General features: G+C 42.0%; 1 protein-coding gene across 1 annotated transcript in view; it reads right to left on the bottom strand.

The window, feature by feature from the left end:
• lrp12 (low density lipoprotein receptor-related protein 12) overlaps positions 1-27,061 on the bottom strand; it is an 86,358-nt gene that overhangs the window by 46,083 nt on the left and 13,214 nt on the right. Inside the window, exons 2-3 of the mRNA XM_087986349.1 lie at positions 18,893-18,955; positions 12,823-12,958 (exon numbers count right to left, since the gene is read on the bottom strand). Of these exons, the coding sequence (XP_087842475.1) occupies positions 12,823-12,958; positions 18,893-18,955 (199 nt within the window). The remainder of the gene's footprint in view (positions 1-12,822; positions 12,959-18,892; positions 18,956-27,061) is intronic.

A 27,061-nucleotide genomic window follows, 5' to 3' on the forward strand; every position in this document is an offset into this window, starting at 1 on the left:
GCTTGCAGTAAATGTCCGTGGTTAGTCGGTCGCTGGAGATGGAGAGGTCCAGGAAGGGGAGGGAGGAGTCCAAGATGGTCCAGGTGAATTTAAAAGGTTTTGGTGAAGGTGATGAACTGTTCAATCTCCTTGTGGGAACACGAGATAGCACCGATACAGTCACTGATGTAGCAGAGGAACAGGTGGGTGGTGGTGCCAGTGTAGCTGCAGATGATGGACTGTTCCACGTACCCAATAAAGAAGCAGACATAGCTGGGTCCCATGCAGGTGCCCATGGCTACCTCTTTGGTTTGGAAGAAGTGGGAGGATTGGAAGGAGAAGCTGTTGAGGGTGAATGCCAGTTCAGTCAGGCGGATGAGCGTGTGGGTGGAAGGGTACTGATTGGGTTGGCGTGAGAGGAAGAAACGGAGGGCTTGGAGGCCTTTGTTCTGGCAGATGGATGCGTACAGGGATGGATGTCCATGGTGAAGATGAGGTGTTGGGGGCCAGGGAAATGGAAATCTTGGAGGAGGCGAAGGGTGTGGGTGATGTCCTGAACGTAGTGGGGAGTTCCTGGACTAAGAGGGACAGGAAGGTATCAAGATATGCAGAGATGAGTTCAGTGGGACAGGTGCAGGCTGAGGCAATGGGTTGACCAGGGAAATCAGGCTTGTGAATCTTAGGAAGGAGGTAGAAACGGGCAGCGCAGGGTTCACGGACATTAAGGTTGAAGTCTGTGGATGGGAGATCCCCAGAGGTGATGAGGCTGTGGACGGTCTGGGAGTTGATGGTTTGGTGATGAGAGGGGAGGTCGTGGTCGAGGGGCCAGTAGGAGGTGTCTGTGAGTTGGCACCTGGCTTCAGTGATGCAGAGGTCAGTGTGCCGAACTACAACTGTGCACCCCCCCCACCCCACCCCAAGTCAAGTAGTTTTGCTTTTAAACATCAGGTTGACTTCCTCACTAACTACTAGGCTGCATCTGTGGCTGGTACCTCTTAAGGACTTAGCAAGCTCAGTTCAGTAGTGATACAACTGAACCAATTTTTATGGTGGACATTGAAGTCCTCCACAGAGTACATCCTGTTTTCTGACTGCCCTCAGTGCTTCTTCCAGGTGGTATTCATCGTGAATGAGAACTGACTACGCTCCAGGAGGAGTTAGGTGGTAAAAAGCAGAGATCTTCTGTTTTAACCTGATACCATGAGACTTCAAGGGGCCCAGAGTTTACATTGAAGACTCCCAAGGCAAGTCCTTTCCAACTATACAACAGTACCACCACCTCTGCTCTGACTCAATGTGTGTAAAGCATGATTCCATTAGCACAACTATACAGGCTATTGCTTGCCTACGGCAGCAAGGTCTCACGTAGATGGGACTAAATAGGGCAGACTTTGTTTCCTAAAGGATATTAATAAACCAGATGGTTTTTCATAATAATTAATAATGATTGCATGGTGACCAATAGAGTTGAGTTATACAGCACCAAAACAGACTCTTTGGTCCAATTCGCCCATGCCAAATTTCCCAAACTAAACTATTCTCATTTGCCTGCATTTGGCCCATATCCCTCCAAACCTTTCCTATTCACGTACCTATCCAAATGTTTCTTAAATATTGCAACTATACCTGGCTCAACTACTTTCTCTGACAGTTTATTCCAGGGCTGTTTTCTCTGGATGGTTGGAGGCTGAGGGTTGACCTTATAGAGGTTTATAAAATCATGAGGGGCATAGACAAAGTAAATAAAGTCTTTTCCCTGGGATGGCGAGTCCAGAACTACAGGACATGGTTTAGGGCTAGAAGGGAAAAATTTAAAAGGGACCCAAGAGGCAACCCTTTCAAGCAGAGGGTGGTGCTTGTGTGGAGTGAGCTGCCAGAGGAAGTGGTGGAGGCTAGTACAATTGCAGCATTTGGATGGGTGTATGAATAGGAAAGATACGGGCCTAGTGCTGGCAAATGGGACTAGATTAAGTTAAGATATATGGTTGGCATGGACGAGATGGGCCGAAGGGTCTGTTGCCATGCTGTACGTCTCTGTGACTCTTATACAGACCACCCTGTGTGAAAATGTTGCCCGTCAGGTGCTTTTTAAATCTTTCTCCTGAAAAATATGCTCTCTACTTTTTAACACCCCTATCCTACAGAAGCAACCATTGCTATTCACCTTATCTATGCCTATGATTTATAAACTTCTAAGGTCATCCCTCAATCTCCTACGCTGCGGTGATAAAGTCCCAACCTATCCAACGTTTCCACATGACTCAAACCCTCTCGTCCTGGTAATATCCTTGTACATCTTTTCTGCACCCTCTCCAATTTAATAGTATCCTTCCTTAAGCAGGGTGGCCAGAACTGTACACAGTACTCCAAAAGTAGCCTTACCAATATCATGTGTAACTGCAACATGATGCCTAACTCCTATACTAACTGGTCTGAGCAACGAAGCCAATCGTGCCAAACGTCCTCTTTACCATCCTGTCTACATTTTATGTAACTTTCAAAAAACAATGTACCTGAATACCTAGGTCGCTCTGTTTGGTAACACTCCCTAGGGCCCTACCATTAACTGTATAAGTCTTGCCTTTGTCTGTCTTACCAAAATACAACACCTCACATTCATCCAAATTAAACTCATCTGCCATTCATCAGCCCATTTACCCAAATGTTCAAGATCCCTTTGTAATTTTAGATAACCTGTCCACTATACCTCCAATTTTGGTGCCATCTGCAAACTTACTAATCATGCTTCCTAAATTCTCATGCAACTTTTTTATATAAATGACAAACCGAGACTAGTTTTTAATTCCAGATTTTGATTAGTTCGATTTAAATTTCACCAGCTATGTCCCCAGAGTATAAGTCTCGGGCACTGAATCCTAGCCCTTTTAATCCTGCACCGTTATGCCATCACCTCACCTTCATTAGTGACAAAGAAAATAGCTGGATTTTGAGACTGTCACAAGTCACAATTATTGTGATGGTTGCACACTGATTTGTTTGAGCATGTATAGCTTTGCTGCATTTGTAGCACCCAGCAAATCAATGAAAAGAAATAAGTTTTTAAAAAAGTCAAAAAACTAGCAAATTATTATCCTGTATTCACTGCCTCAACCATCTGTAGTTGAATGACTAATTCCAGAGAATTATAAACTTGGTTTGGCTTCAATTCATCTTGGCATTTGTATAGTTATTTATATGGTTATTTGTATAGTTATAAAATAATAAGTTATTTTAAATATGTCAAGTAGTAAGTTTACTTAACAATTTATTTAACAGTGAAACCAAGAAAAGGTGTTCTAAAGATTTGATATTAAACTAATTTGTTGATACATTTTCTGATATTCTTAACTATTTCAGTGGAGAGAGATGTCTTTAAGAGAGTTAATAAGATCATAAGTAGTTAAGAGAGTTAATAAGAAACAGAAGTAGGCCATTCAGCCCCTCAAGCCTTCCACCTTTCAATAAGAAGATGGCTGATCTGACATTCTCACATCTACTTTCCTGTCTTTTCACTGTAACAATGCATAAACCTCAGAGGCTTTTTCTCATCAGTCTTACACTGGTGCCCCTTCAGTCTGAGACAATGCCTTCCGGTCTTAAGACTCTCATGAGGGAGAACATCCTCTCTGTAGTCATCCTATCAAGTCCCTTAAGAATCCTATCACATGGCCTGGGATGGGGTGGACGGAATGGATGGACAACTGTAACTAAGGTTAAAGAATGTGTTATTTTTCATAGTTTTATATCACTTCCTTTTGGAATACTGTGGCAAATTGGAGAGATGTGCAAGTTGATGAGGCCCAGCAGATGTAGAGAGTCAGAGTTGGAAGCAATGCAGTCTCCCATTCTATCAATTAAGACTAAAACATATAGGTGGAGGTCAGTGGTTGAATGGCAACTTGAGCATATCTAAAAAGAAGTTTGGGTGGAGAGGTAGCATGCAACAGTGGCATGCCTGAGTGCTTTGGAGACTAGTGGGCACCGCAAAGGTTGTAGTGCATTATTTTGGCCAAAGTAACAATTTAATTTTAAACTCATTTTGAACATTTCATTTTGCTACAGTTCAACATTTAAGGGGTTTATATTTTAATTTAGCTTAGTTTGATTTAATTGGCTTAATTAAATGTTTATTAAAAGTATAAAAAGTATAAATCTGTTAAAAGAGTACAGTGAAGTCAGGAGACAAAATCATAATATTTCACTGTGAATAAATCTATGGCAAACAAAGATTAGTCCTTAAAAATCAAAAGAACTGCAGATGCTAGAAATCAAAAACAAAACAGATTGCTGGAAAAGCTCAGCAGGTCTAGCAGCACCCAGAACTAATGCTTTAGGACAAAGGACCCTTCCTCAGTGTGGAAAGGTCACTTGACCCAAAATGTTAACTGTTTCTCTCCACAGATGCTGCAAGACCTGCTGAGCTTTTCTAGCAAAGACTAGTCCTGGTTTCTTCCTTCACCAACTGTCTGTATATCAGAAGTATATAATCTTATTATTACTTTCAACCTTTGTAAGCATCCTCATAAGATGTCAATCAGAATTCAGAGCTTCAGTCTCCTTTAGCCATGGACATCGACAGTGGATTTCCTCACACTGAAGCAGAAATGTCAACAATTAAGACAAAGATTCATTCTATTTGAGATAATTCTCTCACAAATTAGCAAATCCAGTTCTGAAGAACAGTCAGATTGAACTTGAAGCCTTAACTGTTTCTCTCTCCACAGATGCTGTCAGACCTGAGTTTCTCCAGCACGTTGTTTTATCATTTATAAATAGAATGACGTTTTGCTTTGCGTCCCTTCCTTTCCTTGACTTTGTGTTTCATACTTTGAAGAACAAAGATGTAAACAATTTGTTCAAGTTTATGTATAGTTCCAGGTTGTACAAGGGATACAGGCTTTCTGCTCAAAGCGTTGTACGACTGTAAACCTGCTTTCCTTTTTTCCTAGTAAGAACCTCATCCTGGGATTCAGAACGCAGATGAAAAGAAAATAATTCCCCAAGCCATGTCCGCAGTTAAAAAAAATATGTCGGGTTAAGAAAGTGGTGGTGGAGGGAGAGGAATTCCCCTATCATATACTGCATGGCTTAATTCAGCTCCAACAGAGCTTAACCCAACTTAGATTGCTTTAGTATCATGCCTATTTGCTCCATATACACAAAGCCACATTGAAATGTGAGGCCAATGATGCAATGGAAACAAATCCTTAACAGATATAAAGCAAAAACATACTGCTCAACATCTATATTTAGGGTTGATCTTCAACAGCTTATTCAATTTTTCGCAGTGTCATCTGTGGTAAGGATCATGGATGGAAATGAAAACCTGCAGGAACAGAAATTCCCTTTATCTTCAACCACTTTCCTCCATCAATCATCCAAATATTGCAGCTGGCAACATGGAAGGCTAAAACTGTTCTTCACACAAAATAGAAAGGGGGATTTTTTTGACATTATGACTAAATTTTGACTAATTTGATTTGCCAACTGGTCCTTGAAAAAGGTCATTTTTTGCTGAATAAATCTGTCCAACTTCGATGGCAGATATGTTCATGTTGCAAAATTCAATATCGTATTATGTCAAACAACATGTACAGCCAGCACATAAAAATGCAACAGTTTTTATATGTTGCGCCCGGTTAGTGCCTTTACTGCAGGAGAATTTGAACTTTATCGATCCAAGGTCATTTAACACTGTACCAATGATCTCTGCCCCTCAACAAACAAACCCTTTTAATTTCGCCTGCATAACAATTCTAAACAGTTTACAATGACAGTATTATCTCAAAGCCATTGCTGAATTGAAAAGAAATGTGTGACTATGCTAAATTTATAAACAGCAGATAAATAATCACAAAATATTAGACAACAGCTAATCTTCCACTACCATGATAAAATCAGAAAATCCTACAGTGCAAAAAGTCACTCAGCTCATCATGCTTCTTCCAGCTCTTTGAATATGCTATCCAATTAATTGTTACCCTGCTCATTCCCAAGAGCCCTCAAATTTTCTTCCCTTCAAGTAATAATTTAACTGCTTGTTTATAGTTAGTACTAACTGTACTTCCACCAATTCATAACTACAGGCAGTCTGAGTCGCAAATGAGTCCCAAATGAGAATTTGTTCGCAAGTCGCTTTGTCTGCAAGTTGGAACATGACAGGACAATGTCAAACAGCCAACGCTTGTATACCAGGTCACAGAGTCATAGAGATGTACAGCATGGAAACAGACCCTTCGGTCCAACCCGTCCATGCCGACCAGATATCCCAACCCAATCTAGTCCGACATGCCAGCATTCTGCCCATATCCCTCCAAACCCTTCCTATTCATATTCCCATCGAAATGCCTCTTAAATGTTGCAATTGTACCAGCCTCCACCACATCCTCTGGCAGCTTATTCCAAACACGTACCACCCTCTGCGTGAAAAAGTTGCCCCTTAGGTCTCATTTATATCTTTCCCCTCTCACCCTAAACCTATGCCCTCTAGCTCTGGACTCCCCGACCCCAGGGAAAAGACTTTGTCTATTTATCCTATCCAGGCCCTCATAATTTTGTAAACCTCTAGAAGGTCTCCCCTCAGCCTCTGACACTCCAGGGAAAACAGCCCCAGCCTGTTCAGCCTCTCCCTGTAGCTCAGATCCTCCAAACCTGACAACATCCTTGTAAATCTTTTCTGAACCCTTTCAAGTTTCACAACATCTTTCCGATAGGAAGGAGACCAGAATTGCACACAATATTCCAACAGTGGCCGAACCAATGTCCCGTACAGCCACAACATGACCTCCCAACTCCTGTACTCAATACTCTGACCAATAAAGGAAAGCATCACCAAACGCCTTCTTCACTATCCTATCTACCTGCGACTCCACTTTCAAGGAGCTGTGAACCTGCATTCCAAGGTCTCTTTGTCCCTAGGACCTTACCATTAAGTGTATAAGTCCTGCTAAGATTTGCTTTCCCAAAATGCAGCACCTCGCATTTATCTTAATTAAACTCCATCTGCCACTTCTCAGCCCATTGGCCCATCTGGTCCAGATCCTGTTGTAGTCTGAGGTAACCCTCTTCGCTGTCCACGACACCTCCAATTTTGATGTCATCTGCAAACTTACTAACTGTACCTCTTATGCTCGCATCCAAGTCATTCATGTAAATGTCAAAAAGTAGAGGACCCAGCACCGATCCTTGTGGCACTCCACTGGTCACAGGCCTCCTGTCTGAAAAACAACCCTCCACCACCACCCTCTGTCTTCTACCTTAGAGCCAGTTCTGTACCCAAATGGCTAGTTCTCCATGTATTCCATGAGATCTAACCTTGCTAATCAGTCTCCCATGGGGAACCTTGTCAAACGCCTTACTGAAGTCCATATAGATCACATCTACTGCTCTGCCCTCATCAATCTCCTTTGTTACTTCTTCAAAAAACTCAATCAAGTTTGTGAGACATGATTTCCCATGCACAAAGCCATGTTGACTATCCCTAATCAGTCCTTGCCTTTCCAAATACATGTACATCCTGTCCCTCAGGAATCCCTCCAACACTTTGCCCACCACCGAGGTCAGGCTCACCGGTCTATAGTTCCCTGGCTTGTCTTTACCGCCCTTCTTAAACAGTGGCACCACGTTTGCCAACCTCCAGTCTTCCGGCACCTCACCTGTGACTATCGATGATACAAATATCTCAGCAAGAGGCCCAACAATCACTTCCCTAGCTTCCCACAGAGTTCTCGGATACACCTGATCAGGTCCTGGGGATTTATCCACTTTTAACTGTTTCAAGACATCCAGCACTTCCTCCTCTGTAATCTGGATATTCTGCAACATGTCACCATCTATTTCCCTACAGTCTATATCTTCCATATCCTTTTCCACAGTAAATATTGATGCAAAATATTCATTTAGTATCTCCCCCATTTTCTGTGGCTCCACACAAAGGCCGTCTTGCTGATCTTTGAGGGGCCCTATTCTCTCCCTAGTTACCCTTTTGTCCTTAATATATTTGTAAAAACCCTTTGGATTCTCCTTAATTCTATTTGCCAAAGCTATCTCATGTCCCTGTTTTGCCCTCCTGATTTCCCTCTTAAGTATACTCCTACTTCCTTTATACTCTAAGGATTCACTCGATCTATCCTGTCTATACCTGACATATGCTTCCTTCTTTTTTTAACCAAACCCACAATTTCTTTAGTCATCTAGCATTCCCTATACCTACCAGCCTTCCCTTTCACCCTGACAGAAATATACTTTCTCTGGATTCTTGTTATCTCATTTCTGAAGGCTTCCCATTTTCCAGCCGTCCCTTTACCTGCGAACATCTGCCTCCAATCTGCTTTCGAAAGTTCTTGCCTAATACCGTCAAAATTGGCCTTTCTCCAATTTAGAACTACAACTTTTAGATCTGGTCTATCCTTTTCCATCACTATTTTAAAACGAATAGTATTATGGTCGCTGGCCCCAAAGTGCTCCCCACTGACACCTCAGTCACTTGCCCTGCCTTATTTCCCAAGAGGAGGTCAGGTTTTGCACCTTCTCTAGTAGGTACATCCACATACTGAATCAGAAAATTGTCTTGTACACACTTAAGAAATTCCTCTCCATCTAAACCTTTAACACTATGGCAGTCCCAGTCGATGTTTGGAATGTTAAAATCCCCTTCCATAACTACCCTATTATTCTTACAGATAGCTGAGATCTCCTTACAAGTTTGTTTCTCAATTTCCTTCTGATTATTGGGGGGTCTATAATACAATCCCAATAAGGTGATCATCCCTTTCTTATTTCTCAGTTCCACCCAAATACATCCATATTCCTGAATGTATTTCCAGGAATATCCTCCCTCAGCATAGCTGTAATGCTATCCTTTATCAAAAATGCTACTCCCCCTCCTCTCTTGCCTCCCTTTCTATCCTTCCTGAAGCATTTGTATCCTGGAACATTAAGCTGCCAGTCCTGCCCATCCCAGAGTCATCTTTCCGTAATTGCTATGATATGCCAGTCCCATGTTCCTAACCATGCCCTGAGTTCATCTGCCTTCCCTGTTAGGCCCCTTGCATTGAAATAAGTGCAGTTTAATTTATTAGTCTTACCTTGTCCCTGCCTGCCCTGACTGTTTGACTCACTTCTGTTCTCAGCTGTACTAGTCTCAGATCAATCTCTTTCCTCACTATCTCCCTGGGTCCCACCCTCCCCACCTTACTAGTTTAAATCTTCCCAAGCAGTTCTTGCAAATTTCCCTGCCAGTATATTAGTCCCCTTCCAATTTTGGTGCAATCTGTCCTTCTTGTACAGGTCACTTCTATCCCAAAAGAGATTCGAATGATCCAAAAATGTGAATCCTTCTCCCATACACCAGCTCCTCAGCCATGCATTCATCTGCTCTTTCCTCCTATTCCTGCCCTCACCAGCTTGTAGCACCAGGAGTAATCCAGATATTACTACCCTCCTCTTTAAATTTCTGCCTAACTCTCTGTAATCTCCCTTCAGAGTCTCAACCTTTTCCCTTCCAATGTCATTGGTTCCAATATGGACAATGACCTCTTGCTGGCCCCTCTCCCCTGTGAGAACATCTGCACCCTCTGAGACATCCTTGATCCTGGCACCAGGGAAACAACACACCATTCTGCTTTTTCTCTGCTGGCCACAGAAACGTCTGTCTGTACCTCGGACTACAGAATCCTGTAACACAATTGATCTCTTGGAAGCCGACGTACCCCTCTTTGCATTAGAGCCAGTCTCAATACGTGCTACGTTCCCCTGAGAATCCATCACCCCCTACATTTTCCAAAACAGCATACCTGTTTGAAATGGGTACATCCACAAAAGACTCCTGCCCTAGGTGCCGACTTCTCTCACCCTTCCTGGAGTTAACCCATCTGTGTGACTGTATCTGAGACTTTCCCCTTTCCTATAACTGCCATCCATCACATACTGTTGCTGTTGCAAATTCCTCATCGCTTCTATCTGTCTCTCCAACCGATCCACTCGATCTGATAAGATTCGCATCCAACAGCATTTATGGCAGATATAATCCGCAGTAACCCTTAAACTCTCTTTAAACTCCCACATCTGACAAGAAGTACATATCTTTGCAAAGGCCATTTTTGCTCCTTCACAATCTACCGACCCAGAAAATAACACTGTCTTGTTCCTCTACAAACACTGCCCCAGGTTAAATTAATAGCTATGGCTTATATTTTAAGTTTAATCAAGAGATTTATCACCAAAAACAAGAAAGAATCCACTATACTCACTACTGAAGCCTTTCTCTTGGACAGACTTGAAACAACAATTAACTTATCTGATTCTGTGCTGTGAACTTCACCCAACAGCTCCTCCAAGATTAGCTGTGAATTTCACTGTTTGTTAATTTTCCCAGATGCACCCTCCGATGTCCAGCGATACACAAATTCAAACAGCAAAGGCAGTAACTGTGCAGGTTCTCTCTCTCTCTCTCCTGCACTGTCCTCACCATGTGCTTCCTTTGTCTGCTCTTCTGCCTTTTAAACTGCTGTTGTTTTGACTTTTTTTTTCCAAAGTTCCAAAACAATGCAACAGCATATAAAACAGTCATTGCTGCTCCTGGAATTCAAGGAAATCACCTCCAACACCTAAAATACCTCAAAAAAAAAGGAGCTCTTACAGCCAGAAATTTTTTCCGTCCTTCAACTTGGATTACCCAGAATCCTCTGGTCCTTAAAATTACACCTGATATGGAATAATGCTTGTAAGTATGAGTTTTCATAAAGCAAACACTTGTCAATCAAGGACGCAGTCTTTCAATTTTAATATTTATTCTTTCGCAAGAAAAAACATGTGCAATTACTGAACCATAAGTATCTGAGTGACAATAATAATTTCACAATCACATGGTTACTTCCACTTCTGGACTTGCTTATTAAGTGAAATTAGATTCCCCAGCTGTCATAGTGGGAGTTGAACATGTACTCAGGGCACTAGCCTGGACTGTTGGATTATTAGTGATGTTACCACTATGACACAGACTCCCTCAATTCTCTACTCCTACCTCAGTTTCTTTTGTCAATTGCCAACGATCTGTACTGCCTCATTGTTTTCACCGTTAAGAGGGTTAGCAGTTTCATCAGATTTATTCTTTCATGATCATGAAAGACTTAAATTTCCCCTCCACCTTCACAGTTTCAAGAGCAACTTCACTTCTCCAGTCTCACCACATGACTGAAAGCCTACACTCTTGGTACCATTGATGTACACTTTACCCCAAAGCCTGGCTACCCTTCCTAGGATGTTGTGCTCCAGCTGGGGCCTAACCAAAGATTTATAAAGGTTTTGCACAGCTGATTCCTGATGGAAGTGTACTCTGAATTTTGAGTAACAGTAGGATAAAATTTAACAGTAGTGGCAACTCCATATAACCAAACAACAGGAGGGGTGCGCCAAAGATTTGAGAATTTGTTCAAGATCCAGCGGGTTAACAAAAAACACATATTAGCCACATATATTCTATTGTTAAAAGAGCAGGTTGGAGGCTGGGAATTCAGTGGTGAGTAACTCACCCCTTGTCTCCCAACTGCCTATCCACAAACTACAATGCACAAGGAGTATGATGTAATGATTGCCACCTCCTTGGATGTGCGCAGCCCAAATAACACTCAAGCTCAACAACATCCAGAAAAAAGCAGACTGCTACACAGATGCTCCATCCATCATCTTCAGCATTCATTCCCTCCATCAACAGAGCACAATGGCAACATGTACAACCCTGAAGATGCACTAATCTTTCATGAAGGCTCCTAAGACAACACCTTCCAAACATACAATCTCTACCATTTAGAAAGACAAGGGCAGCAAACATATGGGAATATGACCTGCAAGCTCCACTCCAAGTCACTCTCAGACTGACTTGGAATTACTATTGCTGGGTCCTCCCTAACAGCACAGGGCTGCAGCAATTCAAGAAAGCAACTTACCACCACTTGCTCTAGGATAAATACAGATGGGAAACAAATGCTGCCCGAGCCCAAATCCATGAACAATTTGTTTTGAAATACAAGAGTGACTTGAAGGGCTGTTAAACAAATTGGTATACAATCACATTACGGTTTGCAAATTAAGACTAGCGGCAGTTTATAAGAAACATATTGTCCGAATGCTGTTGGTTTAGACCTGGCGATGTTTGGCTTTTGAGCAGGGAATTGGTAGCTGAGTTTAAGTCAGGTTCTGTGAAATGGTGCGATCTTGCAAAAGGAACAATTCGGAATATTAATAAGAGACATTCACACCATCAGTCCAGTGAACTGGATAGCAAATAAAATGTTCAGCTGCATTATGCATAATGCAAGATATAAATCAAGAAGGGATTTTAAAAGTGTACAATCATGGACAAGACTATGTTTTGTTCAACTCAGCTTCCAAGTTGTTTGGTAAAATTGCCTAACAACGGGTGTCTCCTCTTTGTTGTACACTAATATTTCTCAGTATTAATTTTAATAACTCTTTATCTCCCTTAAGCAGTTTATTATTTTGAATATAGACACAGAATTTTGGTCACAGAGAACAAACCTTTAAAGCTACCCTTTAATCGGTTCTCATTCAATGGCTGCAACCATTCACTTCCAGCAGAAGTCCCTGCACTTCTAACAAGAATACAAATGATTTATTTTTTCATTGACAGTTGTGTTGCCTTCTACACAATTGCACTAACATGTTTGAGAGGTTCGAACCCAAGATCCACTGACCTGATTGATAACATATCATGCATTCTTTACTTATCAGGGTCATTCAGCACCAGCCAATTTTCCTTCCACATCTGTGCTGGATAGTACACATGGGACAAGTAAGCTATTGCATTACACTGTTCAAACTTACCTGATGGTGATGACTTCCTCCCGGTTAGCCTGTATGTGCCAGCTACAATTAACTCGGGTTTGATAGTTAAAGGGCCAGCCTGGACTTGTAATTATTCCACTTGGCGCACTGAGCTGTTCTGGTGTATCACCACATGCTAACAGAAAGAGATGTTGGATAATTAATACAGTAAGTGCACGTAACATTGCGTCTGTGCAAGTGTAACAAGAGGAAAAGAAAAATATCAATAAACATCACAACTTCAAATACACAACCCCTTTAAAAATGGAAAAGCTTCCACAGAGACACAAACAAAAATTAGACACTGATCCAAAGAGACAAAAAAAAAGACATTAAGGAGTTTTTTAAAACTAGGGACAGTGGAATAAGCAGGAAGGGTGCTGCCGCAAGGAACTCCCTCTCTCACATTCTCTGGGAAAGTGTTCACACTATCCTTCAACTGTACATACCAAAACTCCCTCCCTCCTGTCCATCTACACACAACACTCCTCTCTTTTATGCAGTAAAGTGAATTATGTGCAAACGTTCCCTGCATTCTTAAATGCAAAATAACACGCATTCTACTTGTTCACGTGAATAAAAAATTCTCCCATCGAATATGAACAGTACAGAAAGAGGCAATTTGACCCACCTTGTCTGTATCAGGTCCCTAAACAGCTCCCCAGCTAGTCCCACTCTGCAGGCCTATCCATATAGCCCCCTCAATTCATCACTTTCAAATATATATCTAGCTCTCTTTTGAAACGTCATATGGAATCTACCTCCCTCACTCTTCCAGACAGCACATTCTAAATCATAACTCCTGAGTAAAGAAATTTCCAATCTCATCACTAGCTCTCTTCCCGACAATCTTTAAATTGTGACCCCTAGTTACTGATGTACAACAACTGGAAACAGAATACCCTTATTTACCCTGTCAAAATTGTTCATAATTTTGAATACTTCAATAAGGTCACCTCAACCTTCCCTACTTCAAAGAGACTAAGCCCATTTGTCTAAACACCTTGTATCTAAAATGTGTCAATCACAGAACACTGAACATTACAGTGCAATACAGGCCCTTCGGCCCTTGATGTTGCACCGACCTGTGAAACCAATCTGAAGCCCATTTAATCTACACTATTCCATTTTCGTCCATATGTCTATCCAATGACCATTTAAATGCCTTTAAAGTTGGTGAGTCCACTACTGTTGCAGTAGTGCATTCCATGCCCCTACTACTGAGTAAAGAAACTATCTCTGATGTCTATTTTATATCTATCACCCCTCAAATTAAAGTTATGTCCCCTCGTGCTAACCATCAATATTAGAGGAAAAAGGCTCTCACTGTCCACCCTATCTAACCCTCTGATTATCTTCTATGTCTCAATTAAGTCACATCTCAACCTTCTTCACTCCAATGAAAATAGTCTTAAGTCCCTCAGCCTTTCCTCATAAGACCTTCCCTCCATACCAGGCAACGTCCTAATAACTCTTCTCGGAACCCTTTTCAAAGCTCTAAATCCTTCCTATAATGCGGTGACCAGAATTGTACTCAAAACTCCAAGTGTGGCCGCACCAGAGTTTTGTACAGCTGCATGACCTCATGGTTCCAAAATTCAATCTCCCTAACAATAAAAGCTAACACACCGTATGCCTTCTTAACAACCGTAGTAACCTGGGTGGCAACTTTCAGGCATCTATGTACATGGACACAGAGATCCCTCTGCTCATCTACACTACCAAACATCTTACCATTAGCCCAGTACTCTGCATTCCTGTTCCACCTTCCAAAGTGAATCACCTCATACTTTTCTACATTAAACTCAATTTGCCTCCTCCCAGCCTAGCTCTGCAGCTGATCTATGTTCCTCTGTAACCTAAAACATCCTTCTGTACTATCTACAACTCTACTGATCTTAATGGCATCTGCAAATTTACTAACTCATCTTTCTATGTCCTTGCCTACGTCGCTTATAAGTTGAAACTTTATTGCTGGAACAGCACAGCAGGTCTGGCAGCATCCAGGGAACAGGAGATTCGACGTTTCGGGCACAGGCCCTTCTTCAGGAATGAGCAGAGAGTGTTCAGCAGGAGAAGATAAAAGGTAGGGAGGAGGGACTTGGAGGAGGGGCGTTGGAAATGTGATAGGTGGAAACTCCAAGTCCCTCCACCTATCACATTTCCAACGCCCCTCCTCCAAGTCCCTCCTCCCTACCTTTTATCTTCTCCTGCTGAACACTCTCTGCTCATTCCTGAAGAAGGGCCTGTGCCCGAAACGTCGAATCTCCTGTTCCCTGGATGCTGCCTGACCTGCTGTGCTGTTCCAGCAATAAAGTTTCAACTTTGATCTCCAGCATCTGCAGACCTCACTTTCTCCCCTACGTCGCTTATAAAAATGACAAACAGCAGTGGACCCAAAACAGATCCGTGCGGTACACTATTCGTAACTGAACTCCAGGATGAACATTTCCCATCAACCATCACCCTCTGTCTCCTTTCAGTTAGCCAATTTCTAATCCAAACTGCTAAATCACCCATGCCTCCATATTTTGTGCAATAGCCTACCATGGGGAACCTTATCAAGCGCCTTACTGAAATCCATAAACACCACAACTGCTTTACCAACATCCACCTGTTTGGTCACATTCTCAAAGAACTCAATAAGGCTTGTGAGGCATGACCTACCCTTCACAAAACCGACTGGCTATCCCTAATCAACTTAATTCTTTCTAGGTGATCCTCGCATCATTCTTTAAACTTTCTCCAAGGCTTTAACACACTTCCTTAAATAAGGTGCCCAGAACTGAGTACAACATTCCAAATGTGGTCTATCCAAAGATTTGTAAAGGTGTTGCACCATTTCCTTGCTTTTATAATCTCTACCTCTATTTATAACCCCATGTACACAAACAAAAGTACCCTTCCCCGATTTGCATGTACGCATTTCCTCCTTCAACCTTCACATACAAGCATAAACACACATATGTGTGTAAGAGAGTGAGGTAGACGTGCAAGGGAGGATTAGGCTGTATATGTGTGCATGGGAGGGAGTTCATATGTGCATTTGTAAATAAAGGAGGAAAGGAAGGGAGAGAGGGAGGGTCAGCTTTTAGATGCACATATGTATAGGGTGGAGAGCTGAAAGGAGAGAGTGAGGGAGGTGGAGAGTGAGTGTATATACTGATGCATATGCATATATGGCATGTGGGGGAGATGACTGAGAGCATGAGATAGAGACAGGGAAGAAGGGTTTATTCGCACAGGCATATGAGGGAGAACATCTGTACATGCATTAGGTGAAGGGAATGGAGATGGGGAGGGAGGAGATTATATGTCCATACAAAATGATGGACTAAGTGCTGTAAAATGGAATGCCTTGACTTGTGCAGATGCAATCAGCTAAAGGGCCCTTTTCTGAGCCATAGGCATCTACAGGGAGTGAATGCCTCTGTGCATGTGTGAAGGAGATCAAAGCATATGCTTGAGAGATGAAGACAGATAAGAGTTGGGTGCATTTGTACATGAACGCAGGGGTTGATGAGGGAGTGTGGGTGCATTTCTCCAGGGTGCACATGTACATGTGTGTATTCAAGAGAAGGTCATGGGTAAATGTGTGAAAGAGGGAGCAAGGGGAAAGGGAGGTCAGCCTGCGGATGCATGTGTTTAGGGTGGGGAGTTGAAGACTGAACGTGAGGAAGGTGGCGAGGGACTGAGTATGTGGGTATGTATGCACAAGAGAGAAGGAGCGTTTGCATGGGCAAGGGATGTGGAGAGACAGTGTATATGGTTGAGGTAGGGAATGTGTATGCATATGCAGGAGGGGGAGAACCAGTACGTATAGATTGGAGTCATACACATGTAGTGGTGGAGGGGTTGTGTGCGCACATGTACATGCTCAAGAGGGAGGGGAAGGAAGTGTAGCAGGGAGGGCAGTGGGTCGTGTTTGACTGTTTTCTCAATGAGCAGCTGAGGGAAATTATCACTGATCCAAACTGAATGTTACCCAGTTTCACATATTTCCAAACTTTCAAATTCAATCAAAAAGGTTTTAAATATATACAGTGCAGCAAAAGGTTCCTGCATTCATAGAGAAAGGGAAGAGCTGAGAATGGACACTTGTGCACCAAGAACAGGATTGCACAGTTTCTGTGATTCCGATGGGCTAGGCAAAGTTATATCAAGTAATGACTGGGCAGCAGAGTACAGTAGTTGGAGGATTCATTAAAAGATATTAAGTGACCATAGGAATCCCAGAGAGATAATATACTGTAGGAAAGTTACAACGGCATACACAGAATCAGAGAATGGTTAAAGTGCAGGAGCCAACCTTGGAGTCAGCAAATTGGGTGATCAGGTGTTCACTGGAAAGCAGAAAATTCTCATGGACAAGGTAAGCTTAGAATGGTCACCAGCGAGAAACAGACTTCAGACTGGCATAAATAGCACTGAAATGCCTAGCGTTGTTATTGTGTTTTAACTGAAAGACTATTATAAACAAATTTCATGCAGTTATTTTTATTTGAAAAATAATAGCCCTCAAATTCCAAACAAAGTGAGTGGATGTTCCTTTGCAAAGCAGCAAGCCTTCTGAAGCACAGGAGACTGCAAGGTGACATCACTGATGTGTATAAAATTATGAGGGGCATAGATAAGGTATAGATAAACTTTTCCCTTGGGTGGATCAATGACAAGGGGCACACATTTGAAGTTAAGGTTTAATGGAGATGTGAGAAGGAAAATTTTTCATGGGTGGTACAGGCAGAAACCTTCATAACAGTGAAGAAGTGTTCAGATGTGCATTTGTGATGCCAAGGGGAAGAGCAGGTCAGCTCTTGGCAAAGTGCTGGAAAACTATATTACAATAGTTAGGTAATTGTTTTTGACTGGTGTGGATGTGATGGACTGTAGATCTCTGTGATTCTCTGTAAACAGCTAAAACTCAAGTTGAGAGTGCCAGTGGTATAGGAGTCAGAGATTTTTTAAGAACAGTGAAAGGTCCTTCAGCCCATCTCATCCAAGCAGGTCAAAAATAACCACCTCCAGATCAGCCATTCTATATGCTCCTGTATTCGAAGGCTGTCCTCCTTACTACTTACTACCCAACCAATTTTTGTATCATCTGCAAACTTACTAACCAACCCTCCTCCATTCAAGTGTAAAATCGTTTATACAAACTACAAGCAGCAAAGGTTCCAACACTGATCCCTGTGGGACCCCACTGGACACAGATTTCTCATTAATTATTTTCTTTGTTCTGGTAGCTAATGCAATACAAAATTTTCAAATAAGATTCTAGTTATGGTATTTTGCTGCAAACACTGTCTCACTTTAGTTTCATAGCAAACACTGTGGAACTTGAAGTAACTAATGCTGGCAACAAGAGATCCCTGAAAAAAATCAGAAGATACAAACTTTACAATTGTTGAGAGTGGGGGCAAAAAAGGCCTGTCATGCATGTGATATTTGACTTGAAAATATTGCAACAATAAACTCGAAAGTATCACTTTAATGATATAAGTTCGATTAAGGGTCACATTAATTAAGATGCTTCAACTTGCATATTACTGGGGAATTACTATTTTTAAAAAATCACACTTGTTCTGGGACAGGAAACAAAAGAATTAGGCAATTCCTGCACAATGAAACACCATCATCATCCCCTTGTGCATTAGGGCAATCAAAGTAGCTTGGCGAAACGTGTTTAAATGGATGTACTAAAGCCAAGAGCATTAGAATGGAACAAATCTGTATTTATAACCAATGCAGCTTTGGATAGCATCTGGAACATGCATTAATTGCATCAATGCAAAATAGATGTTTAAGCAGACGAACACACAAGGCACTATTACAAACCAATCTAACGTCTCTTTCTTAATGAATATGACCAGGAACTTAGTTGATCACTGCACTGATATTAATCTCATTTATTTAATAACACTACTGTAAGGACTCAACATTTAAAATGCATATACCAGATTTATTGAATTCCTGCCAATAAAAATAAAATAAACCCTTCATTGCTATAAGCATTATGTCAGGTCCTACATCAACTGTTAATTTCCTTCACATCTGAAAAGAACAAACATACCAGCTGAGATCTTTGAAACCCGTGTATTTCCTGAAACATACTTTCCACCTAGAACGCCATTTCCTGAAACAAAGTTTAAAAAAAATAAATTTAGCATGTCAAGAATAACACCATTTAGCAGGTTTTGTTTACTTCACCTATAAAGAAAAACATTTCCTAATAGGTCTAGAAATATACATACACATTCAAATGGTTTACTAAAAACTTGATAAAGTGCATCACCTGAAATAAGTTAAAAGACCTCTGCAGCAAAAGTATCATCCTCCACTGTTTCCATCAGGATGCCACCACCAAATACATCTCCCCTATCCACCACACTGTTAGATTAGATTAGATTAGATTAGATTAGATTAGATTAGATCTAATCTAAAAATACATCTCCCCTATCCACCACACTATTCTGCAGGGACCACTCCCTGAGACACACTGGTTCACTCCATCATTCCAAACACTTATTCGCTCTCTTACGCAATCGCACAAGGTATAACACTTGACCAGCCACCTTATCCTTCTTCGTTGTCCAAGCCCTAAACACCTTACAGAGAAAGCAATGCTTCATTTGTAGTTCTTTCAAACTAATCTATTGCATTTACTACTCTCAATGCAGTCTTCTTTACACCACGTCAACTGCCTCATCCTCATCCACATGCTTGGTCACCTTCTCAAAAAATTCAATGAGGTTTATGAGACACGACCTGCCCTTGACGAAACCATGCTGACTATCTCCAATCAAACTGTTGCTTGCTAGATGATTATAAATCCTATCTCTTATAATCCTTTCTAAAACTTTTCCTCCTCCAGACTCACTGGTCTATAATTACCTGGGTCATCTCTGCTGCCCTTCTTGAACAAGGGCACAACATTTGCAATCCTCCAGTCCTCTGGTACTAAACCTATAGAAAATGATGACTCAAAGATTAAGGCCAAAGGCTCCACCATCTCCTCCCTAGCATCCCAGAGAATCCTCTGATAGATCCCATTCGGCCCAGGGGACTAGTCTGCGTCCACTCCTTCAATAATTGACAACATCTCCTCCTTACTAACCTCGATCCCTTCTAGTCTAATAGCCAGTATTTCAGTCTTCTCCTTTTCCTGAGAAAAAACAGATGACAAATATTCATTTAGCACTTCTCTGATCTCCACAGGTTCCACACAAAACTTCCAATTCTGCCTTTGACTGGCCCTATTCCTAACCTGTCATCCTTTTACTCCTCACATACCTACAGAAAGCTTTAGGATTCTCCTTTATTTTACCTGCTAAAGATTGCTTATGGACCCTCGTTGCTCTTCTTAACTCTCTCTTTAAATCCTTCCTAGCTAACCTATAACTCTCCATCACCTCATCTGAATCATCTTGCCTCAACGTCACATAAGCCTCCCTCTTCCGCTTAACAAGGGATGCAATTTCTGTCGTAAAACACAATTCCCTTACCTTATCATTTCCTCCTTGCCTGACAGGGACATAGCCATCAAGGACATGCAATTTCTGTTCCTTAAACCAGCACCATGTTTCGACTGTCCCCATCTCCTGCATTTTGCTAGCTCATTCTATGCACCCTATATCTTGCCTAATCGCATTCCAATTGCCCTTCCCCCACTTAAAACTCTCGTCCTGTGGCACATACCCATACCTTTCCATCACTAAACTAAACGTAACTGAATTATGGTCACTCTCTCCAAAGTGCTCACCTACCACTAAATCAAACACCTGACCTGATTCATTACCAAGTACCAGATCCAGTGTAGCCTTCCCTCTTGTCAGCCCTTCGACATACTGTGTCAGGAAACCCTCCTGCACACACTTGACATAAACTAATCCATCCGACATATTAGAGATATAGCATTTCCAGTTAATTTTGGGGAAGTTAAAGTCCCCCATAATGACCACCCTGTTCCTTTCACTCCTGCCCAGAATCTCCTCCACATCCCTGGAACTTTGTGGCAGCCTATAAAAAAACTCCCAACAGTGTGACCTCTCCTCTCTTGTTTCTAACCTCAGCCCATACCACCTTCCCTGATCTTAATGAAAGATCTAAACCCCGGAACCTGCAACATTCATTCCTGACCTCACTCAATCCATGTCTCTGAAATGACCACACTATCGATGTCCAGGTATCTATCCATGCTGCAAGTTCACCTTACCTTATTCTGGATACTCCTGGTGTTAAAGTAGACACACTTCAAACCAGCTTGCTGTCTGCCAGCACAGTCCTGTGACCATGAAATCCTGCCCATGCCCTCCCTACTCTCATCCTCTTCTGTACTGGAACTACACCACAGGTTCCCATCCCCCTGCTGAGCTAGTTTAAAACCACCCCAATAGCACTAGCAAATTTCCCACCCAGGATATTAGTACCCCTTTGGTTCAAGTGAAGGTCACCCTATTTTTAGAGATCCCACCTTCCCTAGAATGAGTCCCAATTATCCATTTACCTGAAACCATCCTTCCTGCACCATCCCTGCAGTCACATATTCAGCTGATATCTCTCCCAGTTCTTCGCTTCACTATCACATGGCACGGGTAACAACTCTGAGATAACAACTCTGTTTGTTCTAGCTCTCAGCTTCCACCCTAGCTGCCTGAAATCCTGCCTCACATCCTGCCCTCTTTCTGCCTATGTCGTTGGTACATATGTGGACAATGACTTGGGGCTGGTCACCCTCTCCCTTCAGGACTCCAAAGACACGATCCGAGACATCAAGGATCCTGGCACCTAGGAGGCTACACACCAACCTTTTGTTCACAATAAACCTTCTATCTGACTCTCTAACCATTGAGTCCACATAGAATAATATGCTCCTTCTTGCCCCCCTTCCCTTCTACGCAACAGAGACAGACTTTGTGCCAGAGACCTGCACCCCAATGCATGCCCCCTGGTAAGTCGCCCCCTCCCCCCAACATTATATAAAATGGTATGCATGTTTTTGAGGGGAATGACCACGGGAGATCCCTGCACTGACTGTTTTCCCCCCTTCTAACAGTTACCCAGCTTTCTTCGAACCTAGGAGTAACTACTTCCCTGTAACTCTTATCTATCACAGACTCTGCCTCCTGAATGATCCGAAGTTCATCCAGCTCCTGCTCCAAATCCCTAACCCGGTCTTGGAGGAGCAAGAGTTGGTGCACTTCCTGTAGATGTACTTGGATGGGACCGAATGGGATTCCTCACCTCAAACATCACGGAGGAACACTCCTTGTCCTGCACTGCCATCCCTGCTAGTCCCCTAGTCAAAGTTAAAAAAAGAGCTTACCTGATGTGTCCCTGGTGTTTTAAGGTTAGAGGAGGAGGATTGGTGGGAGGCCCTACGAGGGTAGGGTCTCATATATAGCTGAGGGAGAAAAAAAAAGCCCCTCCTTTCCCAAAAGCCTCTGCTCTCCGAAGCAAGCTTTTAAAAATTTAAATCAGTGACTCACGTTTCCCAACAGGCCCCTGGTCCAAGCTCCCATTCTTTCTGCTGCTGAAAACAGAAATGCTTTCAGCAGCAGGAAAAAAACAAAATATTTCAAAACAAAAATAGTTCAGAAACAAAAATATTATTATGTCTGTCCTCCATTTTTTGTACACTGTCTCTCTTCACCTCCAGCCTTGACTTGTTTGTGCTACTCTTTGTAGAGGGGACCTATTCTCTCCCTTCTATATTGAATATATTTCCATTTTATATCTCTTTAACTCTTTCAACCACCATTAACAACTCCTTTGACTTTTACAATGAGTCTTTACATAGGGAACCTTTGCTCCTTCCCCTCCTCTGTCAAAAGTGTAAAAATACATTTTGAACATATTTTGATTCTGAAATCAGACCTGAAACATGATTAGATTAGATTCCCTACAGTGTGGAAACAGGACCTTTGGCCAACAAGTCCACACCGAACCTCCGAAGAGTAACCCATCCAGACCCATTTCCCTCTGACTAATGCAACTAACACTATGGGCAATTTAGTGTGGCCAATTCACCTGACACGCACATCTTTTGACTGTGGGAGGAAAGCTGTGCAGACACGGGGAGATTGTGCAAACTCCACATAGACAGTCACCCAAGGCAGAATCCAGCTCGGGTCCCTGGCGCTATGAGGCAGCAGTGCTAACCACTGAGCCACCGTGCTGAAACTGTTTCTTTCTCCACAGAGACTGCCAGACCTGCTACTGTATTTCTAGTATGGTTTTCATTTCACATTTTTGTTTCAATATCCTCAACATTTTAACTTTATTTCCTCTTAGACAGGACATGCTGCTGAAAACAAAATCAGATATGCCAATTCAAGATATAAGTGATTTAAGATGATGAAATAAAAACACGTCATTTATTGAGAGGGAACTGAACTTTTTGAAAAGCCTGCCAAGTCCAAAGAACTTTTGCTTTTAAAAAAGCAAACATTCATCCAAAAATTAAGCTTGAAAGCAGCTTAATTAAGCTGCACAATCTAATCCAAACTGTTTGTAAAAGGGATATTTAAAAATAACTGACATGAAACACCAGCAGCAGCCTGGTAATATTGTCATTACTATGTTGGCCATTGGGAAGGGTTCACATGGCAACCTCAAAAGGCTATTGCAATGTTTTCCGATTTCACAACCCATTGAAAAATCTTTTTGCAAGGTTTGTGGCTCAGGTTGAGGTTTAGGGTGCAGGTTTGCTCACTGAGCTGTAGGTTTGATATCCAGACATTTCATTATCTGGCTAGGTAACACCATCAGTGGTGACCTCCAAGTGAAGCGAAGCTGTTGTCTCCTGCTTCCTATTTATATGTTTATCCTGGATGGGGTTCCTGGGGTTTGTGGTGATGTCATTTCCTGTTCGTTTTCTGAGGGGTTGATAGACGGTATCTAGATCTGTGTGTTTGTTTATGGCGTTGTGGTTGGAGTGCCAGGCCTCTAGGAATTCTCTGGCATGTCTTTGCTTAGGCTGTCCCAGGATAGATGTGTTCTCCCAGTCGAATTAGTGGTTTTTTTCATCCGTGTGTAGGGCGAGAGGGTAGTGTCTTTTTGTGGCTAGCTGGTTTTCGTGTAATCCTGGTGGCTAACTTTCTTCCTATTTGTCCTACGTAGTGTTTGTGGTAGTCCTTGTATGGAATTTTGTAGATGACGTTGGTTTTGTCCATGGGTTGTACTGGGTCTTTTAAGTTTGTTAGTTTCTGTTTGAGAGTGTTGGTGGGTTTGTGTGCTACTAGGATTCAGAGGGGTCTTAGTAGTCTGACTGTCATTTCTGAAACTTCTTTGATGTATGGCAAGGTGGTTAGGGTTTCTGACTGTGTTTGGTCTGCTTGTCGTGGTTTGTTCTTGAGGAATCTGCGGACTGTATTTTTTGAGTATCTGTTCTTCTTGAATACTTGTATAGGTGGTTCTCCTCTGTTTTCCGAAGTTCGTCTGTGCTGCAGTGTGTGGTGGCTCGTTGGAACAGTGTTCTGATGCAGCTTCGTTTCTGTGTGTTGGGATGGTTGCTGGTGTAGTTAAGTATTTGGTTAGTGTTTGTCGGTTTTCTGTAAATGCAGGTTTGTAGTTCTCCGTTGTCCTTTCTTTCGACTGTGACATCTAGGAATGCGAGTTTGCCATCGGTTTCTTCCTCCTTGGTGTACTTTATGCCTGTGAGGGTGTTGTTGATGTTAAATGTCTCTTCTATCTTGTTTTCTTTTGTGATAACAAAGGTGTCATTTACGTAGCGGAGCCAGATTTTTGGTTTGATGGTTGGTAGGGGCTGTTTGTTCTTGTCTTTGCATTACCGCTTCTGCTATGAATCCTGATAGCAGAGATCCCATGGGTATGCCGTTGGTTTGTTTGGAGATTATGTTGTTGAAGGTGAAGTGGGTGGTGAGGCACAGGTCCACTAGCTTCATGATGTTTTTGTTGGTAATGTGATTGATGGTGGTTGGGTTGAAGAGACCATCACACACACCCCAACTACCATCAACTTGCATTCCTGGACTGTGCCAGACAATATTGCTTTTTGAAGCAGTGAGGGAGATAATTGAGAGACTGAGCAGCACTAAATCCTTTGGGCTAAGAAAATTCTGCCTGACAGTAACAACTCAGCTGATCAGAGGGCTAAGTGTTAAATAGTTGGAAGTGCCAGGTTAGAATACCAAGAAATAATTCTAAGGTAAGATCTGGGTCTGCTGCATCAATTACCAAAGTGAGAAAAGACTGTGTTATCAATTATAAGAAGAGAACCGAGTAGAAAACAAACCACTTTGAAATCTATTTATTTAATATTTGTGCCACACCATTTGTCCATTCAAACCATCTGTCTCAAACCACTTATCTTTTGTCTATCTTAATAGTGAATGAGTAAACTTTGTTTCATTTTGAAGAGTCCAGTTTAAATTGTATAGAAGTAGATTAAAAGTCGTCCCTTTTCACTGCCTTTAGTTAAATTTTAAGTGTGTTACAATAAACAGTTATTTTATGCTAAAGAGAAAACCAGGCATAAATTGGCTTTTAGCCTCAATAGCAGCAAGGCAAATTGGTCAAGTTAGTGGTCTAACTCGGATGGCTTGTGGGCCAACCCTTTACAGTCAAGGAGTAACAAAAATGCTTGCAGGTCCGGGATATTTGTAAGAGGATTACACCAGACTGGATATGGAATTTTTCCTAAGTGGCAAAGGTTGCAGTATGACTCTACCAGGTTTCGCATTCTAAAATGAGATGCATTGAAGAACAATAAAAAGGACAGAGAACAATACATCACAGGAATAGGCCCTTCGGCCCTCCAACCCTGAGCCTGCACAACCAGATCCCTGTGCATATCAGTACTCCCAGGAGTTCTGCCATTCACTGTATAAATTTCAACCTCTACCTGACTTCCAAAATGCATCACCTCACACTTGTCTGAATTAAACCCCATCTGCCATTTTTCTGCCCATTAGAACATTATTTATTGTTACCTGTATTTTACAGCAAAATACAATAAAATAGTGAAAAGCTTTAATTTGTTGCCATAATCCAGCACCATTTTAATAATTTGAGAATAAGAGAAAGTGAAAAGATATAGCTGAAGGAGACATTCATCTACATAGGAGTTCTGAGCTGGCTCAAAATCACCACCGTTTCGTCAGACCCAACTAAAGTCAAACTTGCTGATCCTCAGGTGCCATCTTCACTGCTGGGCTTGCTCTCCTCCCCCACAAGTCTCGCTGATGTCAATGCCCAGAGGAGCCGGCTCTGTTGCTGCCTCGCATGCCCTAAAGCGTTTGAAGCAGTGAAAACCATTCTGCTGTTGGAACAGATATCCCCAATGGATTTACACGAGGTAACAAAAGTCATACTGCTGGAATTAGCAAATAAATTTGAAGTAGAATTGCCTGCTAGAGCTAAGAAGGCAAACATAATTAACACATTGTAAAATGGGGCTGGTGGAAATACAGGAGTGATTAATTATTTAAATGGTGAGTCACTTTAGTTAGCAAGGATTTGAATTATAGTTACAGCAGCTTGAATTTGAAGAGACAAAGCAAACAGAAGTCGATAAAGGAGGAGGTTTGGAGTTTAAAACAAAGGATTGAAAGAGAAATGGAATTTAAAGACTTGAGCTTGAAGAAAAGGTAAAAAAAGAACTTCAGAAAGAAGAAATGGCTAAAAAGGGTGAGGGTTGAGGGGCAAAAATGGGGTCGCTTGATGCTTCAGATCCACAATGTCTGGATGCATCTCGGAAAAGTTTAGATTAGGTTAGGGTATTGATGTAGTACATATGGATTTCAGCAAGGTCTTTGACAAAATCTCACATGGGAAACTCATAGAAAAAGACTCATGGGATCCAAGATAACTTGATATGTTGGATCCAAAATTGGTCTAGTGGCAGGAGATAGAGGATGATGGTAGAAGAACAATTATGTAATTAGGGGCCAGTTTCCAGTAGTATTCGACAGGGATCAGTGCTGGGTCCCTTATTGTTACATGAGAACGTTTGGGACCGCAGATAAGTCAGTTTGTGGATGACATAAAGATTGGACAGGTTTTTGACAATGAGGAAGAAGGGTTTGTCATGAAGTTGGTGTGAATAAAATGGTAAAATTGTAAAATGGGGGAAAGCACCGTGACATCACTTTAAAAGCTGGTGTCCTTTTCGTTGCTTAAAGATTTAAAAAATGAATGTCTGTGGACAAGCAGCTGCAGGTGCTCGAACTGACACAATGTATCAAAAAGCCATTCAGTTGGCAGGCCTCAGCAACATTTT

Source organism: Chiloscyllium plagiosum, unplaced genomic scaffold (genome assembly GCF_037043375.1).
Source record: "Chiloscyllium plagiosum isolate Xiang-an unplaced genomic scaffold, Cpla_swu_hap1 HiC_scaffold_4, whole genome shotgun sequence".
Classification (NCBI taxonomy): domain Eukaryota; kingdom Metazoa; phylum Chordata; class Chondrichthyes; order Orectolobiformes; family Hemiscylliidae; genus Chiloscyllium; species Chiloscyllium plagiosum.